At 30.3% G+C, this 19,441-nt stretch overlaps 1 protein-coding gene across 1 annotated transcript in view; it reads left to right on the forward strand.

Moving 5' to 3' along the window:
- LOC111716615 (sorting nexin-13) overlaps nt 1–19,441 on the forward strand; it is a gene marked incomplete at its 3' end in the record, with an annotated part of 41,267 nt that overhangs the window by 8,573 nt on the left and 13,253 nt on the right. Inside the window, 19 exon segments of the mRNA XM_023492089.1 lie at nt 83–137; nt 620–741; nt 1,055–1,155; nt 1,366–1,438; nt 2,544–2,635; nt 5,072–5,163; nt 5,654–5,751; nt 7,528–7,574; nt 8,631–8,675; nt 9,010–9,111; nt 9,400–9,440; nt 11,283–11,380; nt 12,663–12,720; nt 13,962–14,012; nt 15,509–15,567; nt 15,728–15,772; nt 16,077–16,186; nt 17,555–17,600; nt 18,476–18,559. Coding sequence (XP_023347857.1) covers nt 83–137; nt 620–741; nt 1,055–1,155; nt 1,366–1,438; nt 2,544–2,635; nt 5,072–5,163; nt 5,654–5,751; nt 7,528–7,574; nt 8,631–8,675; nt 9,010–9,111; nt 9,400–9,440; nt 11,283–11,380; nt 12,663–12,720; nt 13,962–14,012; nt 15,509–15,567; nt 15,728–15,772; nt 16,077–16,186; nt 17,555–17,600; nt 18,476–18,559 — 1,419 coding nt within the window.

The following is a 19,441-nucleotide window of genomic DNA, read 5'->3' on the forward strand; positions in this document are numbered from 1 at the left end:
AGTCACTTAAAATTACGCTTACAGTCCATTTGAATATTTTAAAGTGAACTGATTTCGTTTGATTTGAGATTTGTTAAACTAGGATCTATCCGATCTTCTCCTTTACCTGCTTCTACCACAGGAGGAGTTTGAATCAGGTGACCATGCAGAATAATTAAATGACCACAATAAGTGTTACTAAATCAACATTTGGGATTGAATTGGATGGAATATATGGTCCCCAGGAATATTCTAGATGATCACAATAAAGTCATATTCTGACATTAAAATCTGAAGTTAGAAACGAGCGTTTTGCTGCTTTGAAATCTCCATATCAAGGACTTGAACAAAGCAAGTGGTATTGTATCGTAAAACCAGAGGTCAACGATTTTCCAATAGTAAATGCATATTTTTCATAATTGTGAAGAAATCGAATGAAAATTTAGATGCAAAAATGCATCACACTTCTTACGTTTTGTATTTGTAACATAAAATGTAAAAAGTGTGTGTAATCTTGCTTCCGAATCTTTTGCAATGTGCATGTGAAATCAGATATCTTTAAATAATAACTTATCATACCACTGCAGTAATTTGATATAACAAAAAACAGGAGTTACTCATACATTGCTGTAATTCTCAGGTTCTGTGAGAACTTTAACCCGTGAGATATTAAGCTGTTCTGTTCTTCAACCTTTGATTCATCTTCTATCTGACCCAGATGTTATCAATCAAAACATTGTATGGGCACTCAGGGACTTCGAGGTAAGGGGGGGGGGGGCATGGTTACTAGTCCAAAGTCTTTATCGGTTCAGAATATTACTGACCCCTGCTCCACTTTGAATTCTGTCTGATAAAGAGTTTGTTGCAATATGTCTTGCACGCTCTTATTTTTACGGCTCTGGCCACAGCGTTCAAAAGTGTCTTTACTTAATATAGATGTATCTAATAACACTGTTACGTGCTTTTTGTATAGTTGAACTTGGGGGGGGGGGGGGTTGTTATATACTTGGTTATAAAGGGTGGATATATTTATAGTTTTCTTAGAAAACCTTATTTTTATTCCTAATTTTCTTAGGTTCGTAGTGATGTCTTCATTTCTACTCTTCGGCACTCGGATAACGTTGGTGAGCTAGAGGCGTGTCGATCATCAGTAGTGAAGGAGATATCTAGGCTTAGGTTGGATTATTAGATAACATGAAACCACAGAGATCTTACAAAAAAACATCAACAAAACATACGAATTTTTTTTACTAGCTGTCAAGTTTAAAAACTATTTTTCAGACATTCTAAGATTAAGTTTAAAATTCAACAGTATTACGAATGCAGATTGCAGAAACGCTAATTTATTGTATACTTGATAAGCACGGTATACTACTATTTTTTTAGATCAAGAGACTCCCAAGCAGATGATACTGAAGAAGCAAAGGATCAGCTTAATTCTCTCCTTTATCTTAAAAAGGTAGTAAGCCCTTAGCCGAAAAACTATTAGAACTATTAGAGCGGCCATACTTGTTTTTCTGTTAAGGTTTTACATAAGATGAAGATAAGTCTTTATAATTTTTAACAGAGGTCGAAGCTTTGATTGGAGTATTATAAATGTTGAATTTTGCAATAATTATTATAATGCATCGAACAATACTTAATATTTCAATATTTACCAAGTGGAATATTTAAAGTTAGAAACTGTTTGGATTTCCATCAAATTCTGGAATTTCAATTTGAATAAAATAATATTCTAGTTGAATTCCAGAGAAGAGAAGTTGAATTTAAATATTTCTTTTATTTAAAGAAATAAGAAGTAGAATAGTTGATTAAGAGAAGAATAAATCTCCTGAAAGTTTACCAATAAAGAGATGTCAGGCTGAAAAGCCTTAATCTGAAAGGGATCGTGATGGCGAACCCCGGTTAAATCATTTTGTCCACGGGAATTTCCAGCTTCTTGAATTGAATTTAGGTGTTTTAAACACCTACCTGTTAGTTAAGAATCTTATTACTAACATCAGAACGAAGGTTAGGATTTTCAGATCACTCCCCCCCCCCTATTTTTCCCCTATTTCCCCCCCATTTTATCATATTTTCCCTTATTGCTAATATTTTTCACATTTTTTTGGTATCATGATATTCCCAAATGTATTGAAATTGGCCAAACCCACCCTTCCCTTTTTCATAATTACGTAATTACGTCGGACTTGTTTACACTTTGGTTTGCAAGCTGTTTTATATTCAAGAATTATTAACATTCACTTTCAAATAAAAGTCTCAGAAATTAAATATTTAAGTTCGAATTAAAAAAATAAACTGTTGGATATTGAAACATATGTGACGTCAGCTGTGCTGCGTTAACACTGTAGTGTACGCGTTAGCGTACACTATGGCTTTACGGAAACTCGAACATCATTGAAGAGATAAACAGTAAACATACAGCTGGCCTTGATGATCACTGTTATCAGTCAAAGGTTTAAAGGGTATCATTTAATATTGGGCATCACCATCTTTGCATGGAGGGTAAATTAAAATAATGCTTACAGCCCCTTTAAGATAAATATGATCATTATTTAATACAGGTTGTTGACACCAGGATCAACCGCCTTCAGTCTGGGTTTAGTAGCAACAGCTATGGGATCCCAGCTAACATTGACTGGTCCTCAAAAATTAGGTATTTTTTAGACAAGTTTTGATTAAGCAAAGAAATTAGTTAATGACCAGACTTTTTTCGTTTATTTTTAAGAAAATTTATTTTTTTAATTTGATAAAATTTTTTAGTAAAAAAGAATAATTAGATAATATCTTTTTTATAGAATTTTTAAATATTTTTGTTAAATATTTTTTTTTCTAACTCAAAACAATTAAAATTTATTTTTAAACATTTAAAAAAAGGAAAAAAGAAGGGAATGTTCAGTGTTCACCCTGTCTACACTGTTTTTCAAAACAGGGTAGACAAATTTTAACTTTGTTTGTGTCCCGACAGATTCTGAGCAATTTTCCGTGTAGAAGTTTCCAGCGCAGAAAAAAGTTTCAAAATGCAAGAATAATAACCTACTTTTGAATTCTAGAACCAACCTGTATTTTTAGTACTACAACAAAAAACTAATCCCGTATATTTTAGTACCACTACAAAACTGTTAAACTAAACCTGTATATTTTAGTATTTTATACTTATAAACTAAACCTATATATTTTAGTACCACTAGAAAACTGTTGAACTAAACCTGTATATTTTAGTATTTTATACTTATAAACTAAACCTATATATTTTAGTACCACTAGAAAACTGTTGAACTAAACCTGTATATTTTAGTACTACCACAAAACTGTTAAACTAAACCTGTATATTTTAGTATTTTATACTTATAAACTAAACCTGTATATTTTATTACTACTCCAAAACAAAACTGTATACTAAACCTGTATATTGTAGTACTACAAAACAAAACTTTTAAACTAAACCTGTATATTTTGGTGCTTTCACAAAATTCTTAAACTAAACCTGTATATTTTAGTACTTCCACAAAACTGTTAAACTAAACCTGTATATTTTAGCACTACCACAATACTGTTCAACTTAACCTGTATATTTTAGTGCTTTCACAAAACTATTAAACTAAACTTTACTTTTACTTTTTCTCCCACAACTGTTAAACTAAACCTGTATTTTTAAATACTACCCAAAATCTGATAAACTAAACTCGTATATTTTAGTACTAATACAAAACTGTTAACTACATCTGTACTTTTAAGTACTATCCAAAAACTGGTAAACTAAACCTGTACATTTTAATAATAACAAAATATTTGTAACTAAACATATACTTTTCAGTAATACAACACAACTGTCAAACTAAACCTGTTTATTTAAGTACTTCTACAAAACTGTTGAACTAGACCTGTTCTTTTTAGTACTACCACAAAACTGTTAAATTAAACCTAGCGTAAAATTTAGTAAACTGTTAAGCTAAAACTGTATATAGTGTATATTTTAGTAAACTCTTAAACTAAACCTGTTTACTGTATATTGTATATTTTAGTAAACTCTTAAACTAAACCTGTATACTGTATATTGTATATTTTAGTAAACTGTTAAACTTAACCTGTATGTTTACTGTATATTGTATATTTTAGTAAACTGTTAAACTAAACCTGTATACTGTATCTATATATAAATTTGGCTTGTCTGTCTGTTTGTTTGCCTGTTTGTTTGTTTGTTTGTATCCAATAAACGTCAAAACGGCTGAACCGATCGGGCCCAAATTTTTTGTGGGACATCTAGGGACCCCAGGGAAGGTTTATGAATCATCAAAATTTCAATTATTTGTCTCCATCAAAATTTGATCGTCATTAAATTTTTAAAAATTTTGAAAATCCGCGAAATTTTTTGTGAAAATCCGCGAATTTTTTTTGTTTTGTTTTACGATGTACACAAAGAGAACATGTTCAAAATTAATTTAGGAGATGGGCGCGAAGGCGAAGCGCCCTCTAAGGCTAGAAAGAAGGGCGCGAAGCGCCTTGAATTTCTAGTAGTGTATATTTTATTAAACTGTTAAACTAAACCTGTATACTGTATATTGTATATTTTAGTAAACTGTTAAACTAAACATGTATACTGTATAGTGTATATTTTAGTGAACTGTTAAACTAAACCTGTATACTGTATATAGTGTATATTTTAGTAAACTGTTAAACTAAACCTGTATACTGTATAGTGTATATTTTAGTAAACTGTTAAACTAAACCTGTATACTGTATAGTGTATATTTTAGTAAACTGTTAAACTAAACCTGTATATAGTGTATATTTTAGTAAACTGTTAAACTAAACCTGTATATAGTGTATATTTTAGTATACTGTTAAATCAAACCTGTTTAAAGTGTATATTTTTGTAAACTGTTAAACTAAACCTGTATACTGTATAGTGTATATTTTAGTAAACTGTTGAACTAAACCTGTATATAGTGTATATTTTAGTAAACTGTTAAACTAAACCTGTATACTGTATAGTGTATATTTTAGTAAACTGTTAAACTAAACCTGCATATAGTGTATATTTTAGTAAACTGTTAAACTAAACCTATATACTGTATAGTATATATTTTAGTGCTTCCACAAAGCTGTTGAACCTGCCCCTGGAAGTTTTACTAAAGAGCAATATTTCACTATCATACTTCATAGACTATATGTCTTCTATAGGTAAAGTCAACCCTTGATGGGACTTGAGACATTATTAAAAATACCCTTCATCTATAAAGTGGCATGTCCGATTTACAACGTCTCCCTATAAACCTTTGTCTGATCTATTATTATTGCGATATTCTCATTCTTCAAAAAAAAATAGATTATTTTTAAATTTGTGATATCTATGTAAACGCAAATTTATGCTGCTAACTGTTAGATAGAAAAGCGAAGATATCTTCCTCATTGTTTCTCTTTGAAAAAGGTCATGTCACTCTTTTAAATTGAGAGTCGCGTGAAACTACGTCTGATGTCCGTTTATTGGATCTTCATGAAATAGGAAACTAGTTGCAGAAGTTAAAAAAAAAAAAATATGAAAATTATATTTAATAATCTACCGTTTCATGATTTAATAAGAAATGGTTTTTTCTAAAAAAAACTAAAGTTCAGGAAGAAACTTAAAGAAAAAGATTCCTAGAAGTTGTGTTTGATATTATTTTGTATTCAGGTTGCCAGTATGTTGTTTACTTTTATTTGAACATCGAAGGATGGAAGGTTGCAGCTGAGCAGGAGCTACAAGCTCTAGAACTACAGTTGCTTAGACAGGTTGGAGACAAAGTTTTATTAAGGTCATTAGGATACCTCCCTGGAACTAAATAAGGGTGAAATAATTTCATCGAAACTATCAAATCCTTTTTTGCACCAACAAAAAATTGTACAGTAATAAATTTTAAGTAACATCATGAAAGAAAAATAATTTAAAAATCAAAACTAATTCAGTAATTGACGATTTAAAACAAATAGAGATCATAAGGGGGATCGAATTTTCAATTTTTTTTCAAAACATGCTAATTTGGATATCAAAAAATGCGCTTCGAACCGCTGAATACCGACAATTTTTTTCGTTTTTAGATTTTTCAAAAAAAAAATTGTATAATGCTAAGAAACTTGTTATTTGATACTCCCTGACAAATATCGTTAAGAAACGATTTTTTGCTTATAATTTGCTTTATTTTCAAGGAAGTTATAAATGTTTTTGAAATTAGTGCTTTCATAATTTGGGATAATTTGGGACCATCTTGATTTACTTGAACAAAATTTTCATTCTTACTTTCAAGTGATTTTATTTTCACAAAAAAAGCAAAAATCTAAATATGTTTCAAAAATATATCAACCAAAACATTTGAACTGGTGCAAGGTGGATTTGAGCATTTTTTTCAAAAACGTGCCAAAAATTTCACCCTTACTCAAAGAAGTTACAAATTGACTAAAAAATACTTTTCTCCAACACCGATATCAAGTACTAGTAGATATGATAAGATGAGAGACGGGTATAAAGTTCCTCGAAAACAACTTGTTGAATTAATAAGTAAAAATTCAGTAAAAAGTTGCTGGGGAAAAAAATGCCTGAATATTCGCTATTTTCCCAAAAATATCTTCATACTTAAAATGTCCGATCTTGGGGGTGCGAACACACATGTATCATTTTGGCAAAGTTAAGGAAGTCCTGGCTCTGATGCATTTTGTTTCTCCAGAGTAATTGATGCCGGAGTCTCATTTTTCGTTTTTTAGGCGCAATCGGTTTAAAATTTCCGATGTAATATATCTAATAAACACTTTTTAAAATGTATCAACAAATTAAATGTTTGATTTTTGAAAATTGTTTGTGCCGTACTACATTCATAAGATTTTCGAATTTTTTTAGTTATTCATGTATATTACAGAAAATGCATTCAAAATTGAGGCTCTAGCATTAGAGACACCCAGTAATGAACGCCTCGCCCAACATATAGGGTTATAAGATGTTAAATGTGATTCGCAAAACACACATTTTAAAACTTAAAAAATATGCAAAATTGCATAAAAATACTGTACATTTCACATAAAAAATAGATTTTAATAATAATAATCTTTTAGAGCGGTTTTAGTACATTCTGTTTCTCATTTTAAAAACATTAAATGTATGCTGAGATGGAATTTAAAGAATTTGAGCCGCGGTTTAAATCCGCCAAAACCCGGTTTAAATTAAGCGCCGGCTTAAATCTTGAAACATTTGATACAATTTTAAGTGGAACCAACCATATTTAAGCCGCGGCTCAAATTCTTTAAATTCGGCCACTGGAGATTTATTAATATTCATATCCCGATGCAGTTGATGTTTTTCCTTTGTTTGCATTAGCTAGAACTTTGCATATATGTTGAAAGGAATCGGACAGGTTATTAAAAGTTTGTAATTTTGCATCGGTTGGTGAAGTTATTTTTTTCATTTTAATTTTAAGCAAAGAGCATTCTTGTAAATGATTAAAGTTTTTGAATCACGCGTAGATTTTTTTTTGCTAAAAATGGTTCTTTTTCGTCATGATGTTTAATTCTGAATTCTAGGAGGAAATCCTGAGAACTGAAGAAACGGCAAAAGAGAGAAGCATGAGGTATAGACGTGCTTGCTAAACTTTCTTTACTATTGAAACAAACTAAGCTAGACGGGAATTTTTGTGTTCGTTATTTGACAAAGTCTAGGACTAGCTGCTAAACTCTATATCCATTGGACAAACTTTAAAGATGGCCAGCGTAAATTCTTAAAATGACGAATCCATTAATCTTAAATCCACTAATGACAACAATTTACATCTGAAAATAAATTAACGTAAGGAACTCAGACTTAGCCGGAGATCCAACACAATAGTTTGCTCTTGCCTTTTATTCATAGTATCCATCATAATTAATAATTATTATAATTAAGTTGGCGAGTTAAAATAAAAGACGTCCTAAAATAGTCGACCTATTTGGTTAACGGGTTTACCAATCGAAATTTTGGAAATCGGTGAAGGGGTTTGAGAGTTACATGATTTACAAACAATCAAATATAATATATATATATATATATATATATGAGGGTGCAATTTGAATATTACAATCTTGCAATGCAAAGTTTGAAAGTGTAACTTGGTTTGATGAATTTTAATATTAAATGTTGTGAACAAATTTCTTATTTTCTCTTCACACCTTTGATCATGGTATATAAGTTAGGTTAATACATTTAACAGTAAAAGATGTAAGCTCTTTAAAATGTGGAAAAATACGGTTAGTTTTCAATGATGGGAAAGAAAATTGTCTCAAACTTTTAGAAACCAATATTTTTGTTGTCATGCCAATGATAAAAATGGATCAAAAATCTTTATATTCCTTAACAACCCCGCGTGATTATACTCAGTTTATGTTAAGATAGACAGTGAGACTCCCCCAGGGGCGGGGGGGGGGGGGGGGTACATTGACCTACTGGTTGATAAAAATATCTTTCGGGCTGTGAAACGAATAAAATACTTTTTATGAAAAAAACTAATTTGTTTCAAACCAAAATTGAAATAAAAACGATCATCTAAAATAAAAAAAGAAAAACATTTTTGCTCTTTGACGTTAAACATGAATCATGATTTTATTGGATTTTAATCCCCAGCTAGTCTCTACAGCATTCATCTTGTGTGTAGGCAGGGGTACAATGAGAAGGAATCTGCAGCTCTTGAAAATATTAGGAAAATTATTTTGATTTATTATTATCTATATTACTGAACTTTAATTTATTCTTATTTTAGTGCAATTTACTTAGAGCTTGATTATATGAAATTTTATTTTATTACAAACTGAATATGAATATGAATTTGAAAAGGTATGATGTAATATTGAAATCTGTATAAATTTGTTAAGAGAATTTAAGATTTCAATCTCAAAAAGCAAACATTAAATATTTGATATTGAAATAATTTAAAATGTTTTTCTTATAAGATAATCTCGTAATTATTAGATATTTTTCTATAGTAAAGTTTAGGAGATCGATTCGTTAATAATCTGAATAATGATTGTCTAAAGAGAGGCTGCTTTATCTATCTACCAGGAGTATTTGTCGGATAAAGCTACGCCAAGGATAAACCTTGAGGACACCTTATCCAAGAGACTTGTTCTGAAAATAAGGAAAACTTTTCGGTTTATCGGATTCTTCTTCATCAAAATGATATGTTTTTGATATTCCCTCAAGTATAAAATAACGACATTTTTAAAGACCAGCCCTATACATTCATGGTCGAAATTAGAATGAAAGTAGAAATTTATTACTTGGATACTTTTTATTTATTTGCAACGTTTTTTTTTACTTTTAAAAATTTTGTTCTATGGGTAGTTTAGTTTAGATGGTTACATAATGTGTTACTGTTAAGCGGTCGAAACTTTTTTGAAAAATTAACTGAAAGTTATTTTGCGTAGAACTGAAACTCCTGATCCTGGATGGTTTGATGAAGTAGCAGGTAACCGTATTAATTTTTTATTTAAAAATATCAAAGAACAAAGAAAAATTTATCTTTATTTTATATTCAAATTTTTAATGTTTTAACTTTTTCAAGGGCTGTTTATATGTAAGAATTGTTTTAAATTTTATACCAAGTCTTTTTTTCAAGAATTTGGGTGTAAGATCAAACTGGAGGAGAAATAAGGTCTCATAGTCTTCAGTAATTCACTAACTGTCCCTTAAGGCTAGATTGAAGTGATTGGTTTTAGCTTTGTAAAAATTTTTATAAGAAATGCATTTTTTAACAAGTCCTGATCAATATTCCAAATAATTTATTTTGATGATATCAGCTGTTTTGAAACAGATAATTTTTTATAATGTTTCCAAAACGCTTAAAAATTGAGTATTTCTTTTTCTAAACACAACTTTCTTTTTAACGTCTTGCACACTGCAGTCATTTATTCATAGTTGAACATTTGTCTTTTATTTGATAGTGGATTAATTTTGTTGATCATATACACACACAGAGCTGAAAACTTTAGAACTGTGGATATCAAGATCAATGCTTGATTTCTTCTTTGTATTTATCTTAAGGTTTTTTTTTACGTATTTATTTTTAGATTTTAAATTTTTAACAATATTCTTTAAATAATTATATGGTAGCATATGCAAATATTTCGACATTTCTATATTCCTTGTTCTTCCTTTTCTTCTTTTTCGTAAATCTTTCAATCATATTTCGGCTAATTTTGTAAAAAGAAATTTGTTGAGACATCCTGGCAGTTTGCCGAAACTGACAGTTTTAGAACTATATGTAGGTTAAGATGCCTTACTTTTTCTTTTTTATAGTTCTTTTGGGTGAAATGGTGGGGTAACTCTCCCAGTCTCATCTTCAATTCTGTCTTCATTTGTCATCCAAAAAATTGATAGTGTAAAGCTTATCATCAGAGATTTCCCTTCCAATTTTTCTTGTTCGATTTTCTTTTTTCTTCTTGTTTCTAAGCTTTGAGGCCTCTCCAAATAGTTCTTGTGACATCGAGTTGTGGAGCAGTTAGGAGAAAATTAAGGAGGTTCTGAGGAGGAAGGGTTTGAGAGATTTCAGTAGAAGCTTCCTGCTTTCCTTCGTGTTAAAGTCTTTCCGACTAAGCGGAATTTTAAGGAAACCCATAACTGCACCGCTTATGCAAAATGGGGAGTTGAAAGCCTTAAAGCACCATCAGGTGGAATCTTCGGTTGTAGAAACCGAACAGCCAATCGAAGCAATAAATGACAGAACTCAGTAAGGATATCCAAAGAGTGAATTAAGCAGAAAATCGTAAGTGTCGACAGTGGATGCAGAGATTTAGCGATCGGGATTAAAGTTTTCAGTTCAGTGCACACATAGAAAATGAAAGAATGATAATTTCGAAATTTAATATTTAAGTTTAACAGCCCCAATTCAACATTTAAAGAGATTATATATTTTCTAATTAAAGTGAAATTTTATCTTTCTTATTCCCTTTTCTATAAAATTTGTTTAAACTGTTAAAAACTTCTACTTTATTCAAATTTCCAGCAACAATTAACACTGACGATTTCTGAACAAAGTGCATGGAGGAGCTGTAAACCGATATATTACCATACTGCCTCTCTGTGGTCATTTGTACACACATTTTACGTCATTTGCTCTTTAGTCATTTACTCTTGAACATTGACTTCAAACGTCTTACATCGTATGATATTATAAACATTGTCACCTAACAAAGCCCTTTTAAGAAGGGTTTATAAACCCGCCAAAGAAGCTACTTAATAAGAAAACACTGTAAAGGGTTCCTCTGTGAATCTGAGGGTCACTTGAAACTACATTTAAAATCCCTTTCAGGAATAATCTACCATCAACTGGAGACGGATGAAAAGTATCTTTTCAACTTTAAACGAAGCAACGGATATCTTAAACTATTGGCAGAGCTAGATATCAAGGTAAATTTAAAATAAAATCTAAAAATCGTATTTTTTTAAGAAACGGTAAAGGAAATTTACTTCCATCAACACTCAACAGTTTGACCAACTAAACATTAAGCGGCCATGTTCGAATGTAACGTAGAAATTTATTTTTCTAAAATGTTTTTTGTTGTTGTATACAAAGTATAATGTACATTTATATAACATTTTAGAATGAATATATAAAACTTTATACAAAGTATAAATATAGAAGTTAATAAAATATTTTCTGGAATTTGAGTGAATTTAGCTAGGGAATCATGGGTTTAGTATGTTCTTCAAAAAGGATAATAATTATTTACAAACCCTTGTTGAGGGAGTTTTTCTTTGTCAAGGGTTTCTAAAAACCAATGTTGGTTAATGAATCCCGTAGTTAATTGAAATTTGTTATTTACCGAAAAAGTACTTACAATTTTACCGTCTGAAGTGCGCGAACTTTTTTTCAACTTTGTAGAGCGTGATGTTATTTAACCTTATTGTCCCAAGGGACAGTTAATTAACATAACATTCCTGGCAGGGAAATCATAAAGGCAATAAAAGACACACATCTGGGATGCTTGTGTGATATCGGATTCCAAGTCTAAACTTCCTTTTAATGATGTGTCATCATATGATGTTTAAAAAAATGAGAATTGAGCTATAAATTGTGTACTCGGGTTGCCGAGTTACGAAGTTGTTGAAAGTAAACTTTTGGCCTCGAGGTTTAATCTTCAAACTATAAAAAGTTTTTTAGTTGAAAAGATTTAAACATCAATCTAACAAAGTTTGTAAGATGTTAACAGAAATGCAGGCTAATATCATTTCATATTAATTTTCTTTAAATTAAAAGATATGAGCTTAGCACATCTCGGATCACCGTAGATAGAAATTTCTTATTATTTATGCTTTTTTATTAATTAAGTTAGAGATGATATTATCCAAAACATTAAATATTTCCCACCTATTTGTTTTATAAGTTTTAACATATATGACCCATAAACGAGTGTATTTATGATAATATTATTAAGTGAAAATCGAAATAGATCCGAATTTTAGTGAAGTAAGGTAGTTTTTAGCCCAATTTCTTAAACATGCTAGCATAGGTACAACATATTAATTATAGGTCCTATCTATCTATCTACGCTGCTATGTTAGAGCGTAACTAAAGTGTGACTAGGGTTCTATCTATGATAGCACAACTAAGAAATTTGTCATTTATCTGTAATATTTCAACCTACTTTGCAACGCAGACGACAAGCACATTTAAAATTCAAAATTCCAGGTGTGTGGTTATGACGAAGATGAAGATGAAAGTCTTGGAAGTATTGGGGAGTCCTTAGGTAAATAATTCGTAACATTATTTTGAATCTTAAAATCAAACATTAAATGGTTTGTAATCATTTATTAGTCAGTTATCAACAATTTTAATTGTGGATTACCACTTTGACTCTGTTATCAAAATGGAAAAATTCCATTTAAACTTTTCTTAACAGTAGTATTTTATGATTGTTGATATAATAACCTTTTTTTAAAGTTAAGGGTTAAAATGTATTCAAATATTTTGAAATTAAAGGATCTCTTAGTTGCAAGCATTGTAAATATTATATATATATATGGAGGTTTTCTCAACTCTTCTAATCCATTCCAACCCACAGATCTCATGTTATTCTAAGTAAGTGGGTTTGCATTTGAATATTTGTTCTAACTTCTCGTCTTCTATTATTCAAAATAAGAAAGTTTAAGATAAATCATTAAAAGGTGTAGAGTAGAGTTGTTTCAAGGAAGGTTGAACTTAGATAAAAGTTTCTTTATATATGTGAAAGGAACTGTAGATTCATTTACATTGTGTTGTGTCCCTCCTCTCCTGTACAAACTTTGCTCAGCTTAAGTACAAACTCTAATTGAAGAACCGTGTGTTCTGGGAATCTCCAGGCTGGATTCTTAACTCCCAGAAACTTAAAACTTGAACATTTAAACATAAATATGTAAATATATAAATGGTTTTGTATTAAACCTTACTTAGTTACTAAGTTGTGCGACTTGGTTCTGTTTGGACTGGACTCTCCTGTGCCTATAATATTATTTTCTAATTGTGATACTCATCCTTTTAATGTTTTATGTTTTGATGGGATCATCCAATCTACAAACAAATTCCAAATTTACCAAAAACAACAAATGCTTTATGGCGAAATCTAGGTTTATGCAAAATAAATAGTGGTGGGAGGGATTTACGCATAAGATGACAAATTATGCATATTTCAATATCCCTTTACTGCTATTTAAAGAATGCAAACATACTTTTTTTAATTTTGAAAGTTGGTTCAATAAAATCGTTTAAAAGGAGTGTGCTCCAAAATAAATAGAAAAATGTCCTCTCAAAATTTGTTATTGCCGGAAAATGGCTGCTAAAGGTTTGGTTTTTCAAAGGTAAAATAAGGTTTTTAGGCCACCTTTTACTGGTGTATGTTAGGAAAAGTAAAAAAATTGGATCAGTCTTCGATCAATACAACTGTATGTTCTAAAGGAGAGCGTGTACAATGTGTTGTATGTTATTGTATGACCGTAAATGTTATCTATTAAGGTGAGAATAGTTCTAATGGGAGTGTAGAAACAACCAGTTGTAAAAGCATGGGTAAGTTCTCAGATTAAACATCTTGTAAGAATGTCCTTCAATTTTCTTGGATAATCCGGTTTTAGTTTTATATCTCAATATACAGACGGTTGTCCCGTCACGCTAAACTAAAGTAAATTGCACCTAATATTGAAATCTTATATGTTTTTATCATAACTCCTCTAATTGAAGAACAAAATGTTAGAATTTCTAGAATTTGACCAATTTTATATTTGCTTTTCTTATATTTGTGTTTAAAAGCAAAACTAGAGAAGCTACGAGGTTACAAAGTCTCACAAATACGTCGCATAGATTTTACATTCTCCCTCTTCTAGTTTGCAGTGCCGTTTTCTGCAATATGCACTTTCAGCATTTTTCATTCAAGGCCAGAATAGAATCCTATGAAAAAACAGGGACTAACATGATAGAAAATTCAAAGAAAAATTAATAGTTTAAGTGACCGGCAGTAATTTTAAATCGCTTTATCCGTATTTTTAACCATTTCACATTAATATTCCTGGCTTGGTTTATTTTGTGTTGATAGATAAACGTTTAAAAGTGATTATCTGTCTTAGTTTCTTAAACATTTACATATAAATACTTGTTTAAATGTTTGTGAATGTTGTTTAATGAAGATGCTATTCTTTTAACTAGGTTTGCTAAATTGTTAAATGTTTTATAGTTTTGTAGTTTTGTATTTTTGTATTTTTGTAGTATTGTATTTTTGTATTTTTGTATTTTTGTAGTATTGTAGTATTGTATTTTTGTATTTTTTCATTTTTTTACTTTTGTATTATTGTACCATTTTATTATTGTATTTTTGTGTATTTTTAAATTTTATATTTTTGTACTTTTGTATTATCGTATCATTTTATTATTGTATTTTTATTTTTTTGTGTATTTTTATATTTTTGTATTTTTGTATTTTTTTATTTTCGTATTTTTGTATATTTGTATTTTTGTATTTTTGTGTTTTTGTATTTTTGAATTTTTGTATTTTTTGTATTTTTTGTAATTTTGTTTTTTTGTATTTTTGTATTATTGTATTATTTATTATTGTATTTTTGTGTTTTTGTATTTTTTTATTTTTGTATATTTTTGTACTTTTGTATTATTGTATTTTTATATTTTTGTATTTTTGTACTTTTGTATTTTGAATTTTTGTATTGTCGTATTTTTGTTTGCCCTTTTAGTTTGTTTTGCAAGTTTTCTGTAAACAATTTCTCAAACACAGCAGTCCGTGCATCATCATCTCTTTCCAAACTAAATTTAAATTAATTTTGAATTAGTTTAATTTTTTATTTTTAATTAATTTTTTATTTAAGGTTATGTTCAGTTTATATAGACATCTTAATATGCTAATGATTTTCTTTCGAATAATCGTAAAGTCAAAAAAAACTTGGATTTTTCTTAGACGTGAATTTTAAAAGTTCTGAAGCTTCGAGTATTCATTTTTCAGATTTTGAATAAAGCTTTCATTAAAAGGTAGGAAAAGTGAAATATAAGATTTTATTCAGGTACAGAATCTGAATATGAGGGTTTAACGCGATATCCATCCTCAAATTTCATATCAAAGGAACAAACTTTTAAATCTAAAAAATATCCATAAATTTGTACAATTAGTAGATTTTTAACAGTTTTTCAAACAAATTAGATTAACAGCGTATGTGTCGTACGAATTAAAATTGTAATTTGTAATTTTACCGATCTTGAGATAAAATTGTTGTTTCTCTCAGTTTGAACCAGTTCCCCAAGTTGCCGGCAGGTCTTCTATTCAGGAGGTAAATAGAATATTGACACCAGCCATAAACTTTATACATGTTTAATCTTTATTGTTTAAAGGGATTGTTTTAGAATTGACAAGAAGTTTATTAAAACTATAGCACGAGACTTTAACTTGATAGTTTGTTATACCTTTATGATACTTTTTAAGCCCCCCGCGCGCACAAGTTTAGATATAAAGTTTAAATATTGGAATTTTTCTTAAATTTTTATAACAATCTCTTTGTGGAGAAAGTCACTATTGTTGAATTTATTCGGAAAATTTATTTGAAACTTTAAGAGAATTATTCATATTTACTCCAGATTAAGGCTGAAATAACAGGAGCTGAACTGGGAAGGGAAGCGAATGGAAAACAGTTTGCAATCTACGTTATATTTGTTAAAAAAGATGAAAACAGTTGGGAGGTTTCCAGGTACATATAGAACAGTTGGGAGGTGGAGGTTTCCAGATACATATGGAACAGTTTAGAGGTTTCGAGGTACATACAGAACAGTTTTGAGGTTTCCAGGTACACAAATAGAACAATTGGGAGGTTTCCAGGTACATATAAAACACTTGTGAGGTTTCAAGGTACATATAGAACAGTTGGGAGATTTCCAGGTAAGTATAGAACAGTCTGGAGGTTTCCAGATACATATAGAACAGTTGGGAGGTTTCCAGGTATATATAGAACAGTTGGGAGGTTTCCAGGTACATATAGAACAGTTGGGAGGTTGCCAGGTACATATAGAACAGTTGGAAGGTTTCCAGGTACATATAGAACAGTTTGAAGGTTTCCAGGTACATATAGAACAGTTTGAAGGTTTCTAGGTACACATATAGAACAGTTGGGAGGTTTTCAGGTACATATAGAACAGTTGGGAGGTTTCCAGGTACATATAGAACAGTTGGGAGGTTTCGAGCTACATAAAGCACAGTCGGGAGGTTTCCAGGTACATATAGAACCGTTGGGAGGTTTCCAGGTACATACATAGATGAAGTTGGGAGGTTTCTAGGTTCATATAGAACAGTTTGGAGGTTTCCAGGTACATATATAGATGAAGTTGGGAGGTTTCCAGGTACATATAGAACAGTTGGGAGGACTCAAGGTACATATAGGACAGTTGGGAGGTTTCCAGGTACGTAAAGAACAGTTAGGAGATGAAGGTTTCCAGATACATATGGAACCATTTAGAGGTTTCCAGGTACATACAGAACAGTTTTGAGGTTTTCAGGTACACAAATAGAACAATTGGGAGGTTTCCAGGTACATATGAAACACTTGTGAGGTTTCAAGGTACATATAGAACACTTCGGAGGTTTCCAGGTACGTAAAGAACATTTAGGAGATGGAGGTTTCCAGATACATATGGAACAGTTTAGAGGTTTCGAGGTACATACAGAACAGTTTTGAGGTTTCCAGGTACACAAATAGAACAATTGGGAGGTTTCCAGGTACATATAAAACAGTTGGTAGATTTCCAGGTAAGTATAGAACAGTCTGGAGGTTTCCAGATACATATGGAACAGTTTGGAGGTTTCCAGGTATTAAAAGAACAGACTTTTGCGTTAAGAAAGTATAAAGGTACAGATAAATCTTTTCTACCCACCTTTTATATAACTTTGAGATGTATCATGGTATAAACAGAACCGATTAGTAGTGTCAAGGTTAAGCTAACAGCAAGGAAGGAAGTATCCAGGTACATGAAGATTTAGGAATTTAGAGATTCAACTACGTATATAATAAAAAGAACGGTTGGGAAGCATCAAGATTACATGTAAACATAACGTTTTATTTCAGGCGATACAGTGATTTTCATTTCCTTCAAACTTCTTTGTGTGGACAGGTATTTTTTAAACCATAATGTTGATTAAAAATATTTTGAGTTTGTGCCTTTTTCGTGTATCAAGTGTGCCATTTAATAGGTTTTTACCCTATAAACCTCAAGGTCTTTGAGATGCTTCTTTAGCTGTGGGATCCTAGCAATTCATTTGAACAAAAAGCTCAATTGCATTTTTTCTTAAGATGTTTATGAGGATATTTTTAATAATGTCGTATATTTCTACAGATTATGGTGGATGAAAAGAATATAATCCGTCAGGATTAATCAAATAATTATCATCCCGGAAATTATTGTTTCTTTCTTTTATTATAAATAATGAAAATGTTCAGGGTAAAAATTATAATGTGATACCACCATTAATCAAAAGTTTTCATTTATTTTCATTGTTTTTGATCCAAGAAGAATTTTCATAGTTATAAAAGGAAAACAAGTTATGTTAATCTTATTTATTCTTTAACGCTCTGACCGTGTAATAATTCTATTCTTACATGGTTAGAGCGTTAAAGAATGAAAATTCTACACCTATAGGAAGGAAGCAAGCAATATTAAAATTGTTCCTCCTGAACCGTGTAATAATGGGAATTCTTACACGATAAGATTACTACAATGGAACCGAACAGATATGATATAATAAAAATTATCTCCGATCTGACGTTAAATAAATATTCAAAAATTCAAATAAAACGTTTGCAAAATCTAGAATTAATGTAAAAATGAAAATATGAAACTTTAAACACAGCCGATGTATCCCCAATTAATTTGTAAAACTCTGTACTATTCACTGTAATGCGGGTAGTTCTGGTCCAGATTTTAGATGCATTTATTGCTGTGTTATCTATCCAGTAAGGTTGAATAGTTAGAAAACCAACTGTTGTTAGTTTCCAGCCCTGGAGAGAATTCCTTTTCCTGGGAAGAAAACATTTGGAAACCTAGAGCGAAATTTGGTTCAGAAGAGACAAAAGGAATTTGATCTTATTAAATTATATTCATTTATAATATCAAGAGCAATTGAATTGTCTTTTTTTATAAATGTATAGATTGACTGTTCAAACGAAAGAGCAACAAATTTTTCGTTTGATTTTAGAAAATACTTCTTACTAAGGTAGACGCAACAATGACAATATTAGAACATGATGGATATACTGTCACTTTAACAAAATTTTAAGTAGAACGACGGTTTGTTTTTTAAAAAGAATCAAAAATAACATTGAACACAATCTGGTTTTTATGTAAATTTTCCGAATTGATGAAGTATCTGAAGCATTAATAAGCAGGGTTAGCATTATTTGATTATTCTACATTGGAATTGAATTAGTATAGTTTAAAATTACAGCTAAGTTTTAGTATTCTAGAGTATTTTCTCTAAATCAAATGAACCTTGGAACTTTGTTGGCATTGTAAATCTTACAAGTGTCCGGAGTTTTGACATGGGAGTTAGTTAGGAATTGAAATGGGCATCGTTTTTTGAGTGAACCAAATATTTGACAACCAATGAAATTTTTCGTCAATGATGGTGTTGTTCAGAAGAAAAAAAGAACAATGTATAAACGATTTTGTTCGTTTTTTATTGACCAAACTACTTTTCTGAAAGATTTTAACGCATGATTTTTTCGAACAAATTTTTTTTCGAATTTCATGCAATTTTCATAAATAATTTGTTTCTTGTTCTCATCTGGACTTCAAATCGAGTTTTACAACAAATTGTCGTATTTCAATCTTTTCAGTTTGACTGAACATTTTCTCAATAAAATTAAGTTTAAGTTCATTTGGCTTAATTTAAATTTAGGCTTCAAAAATTTGGCTTCATTTAAATAGATTTCAAATAGATTAAAATATGCTACAGT

The sequence above is a fragment of the Eurytemora carolleeae genome, unplaced genomic scaffold (assembly GCF_000591075.1).
Source record: "Eurytemora carolleeae unplaced genomic scaffold, Eaff_2.0 scaffold1, whole genome shotgun sequence".
Taxonomy (NCBI): domain Eukaryota; kingdom Metazoa; phylum Arthropoda; class Copepoda; order Calanoida; family Temoridae; genus Eurytemora; species Eurytemora carolleeae.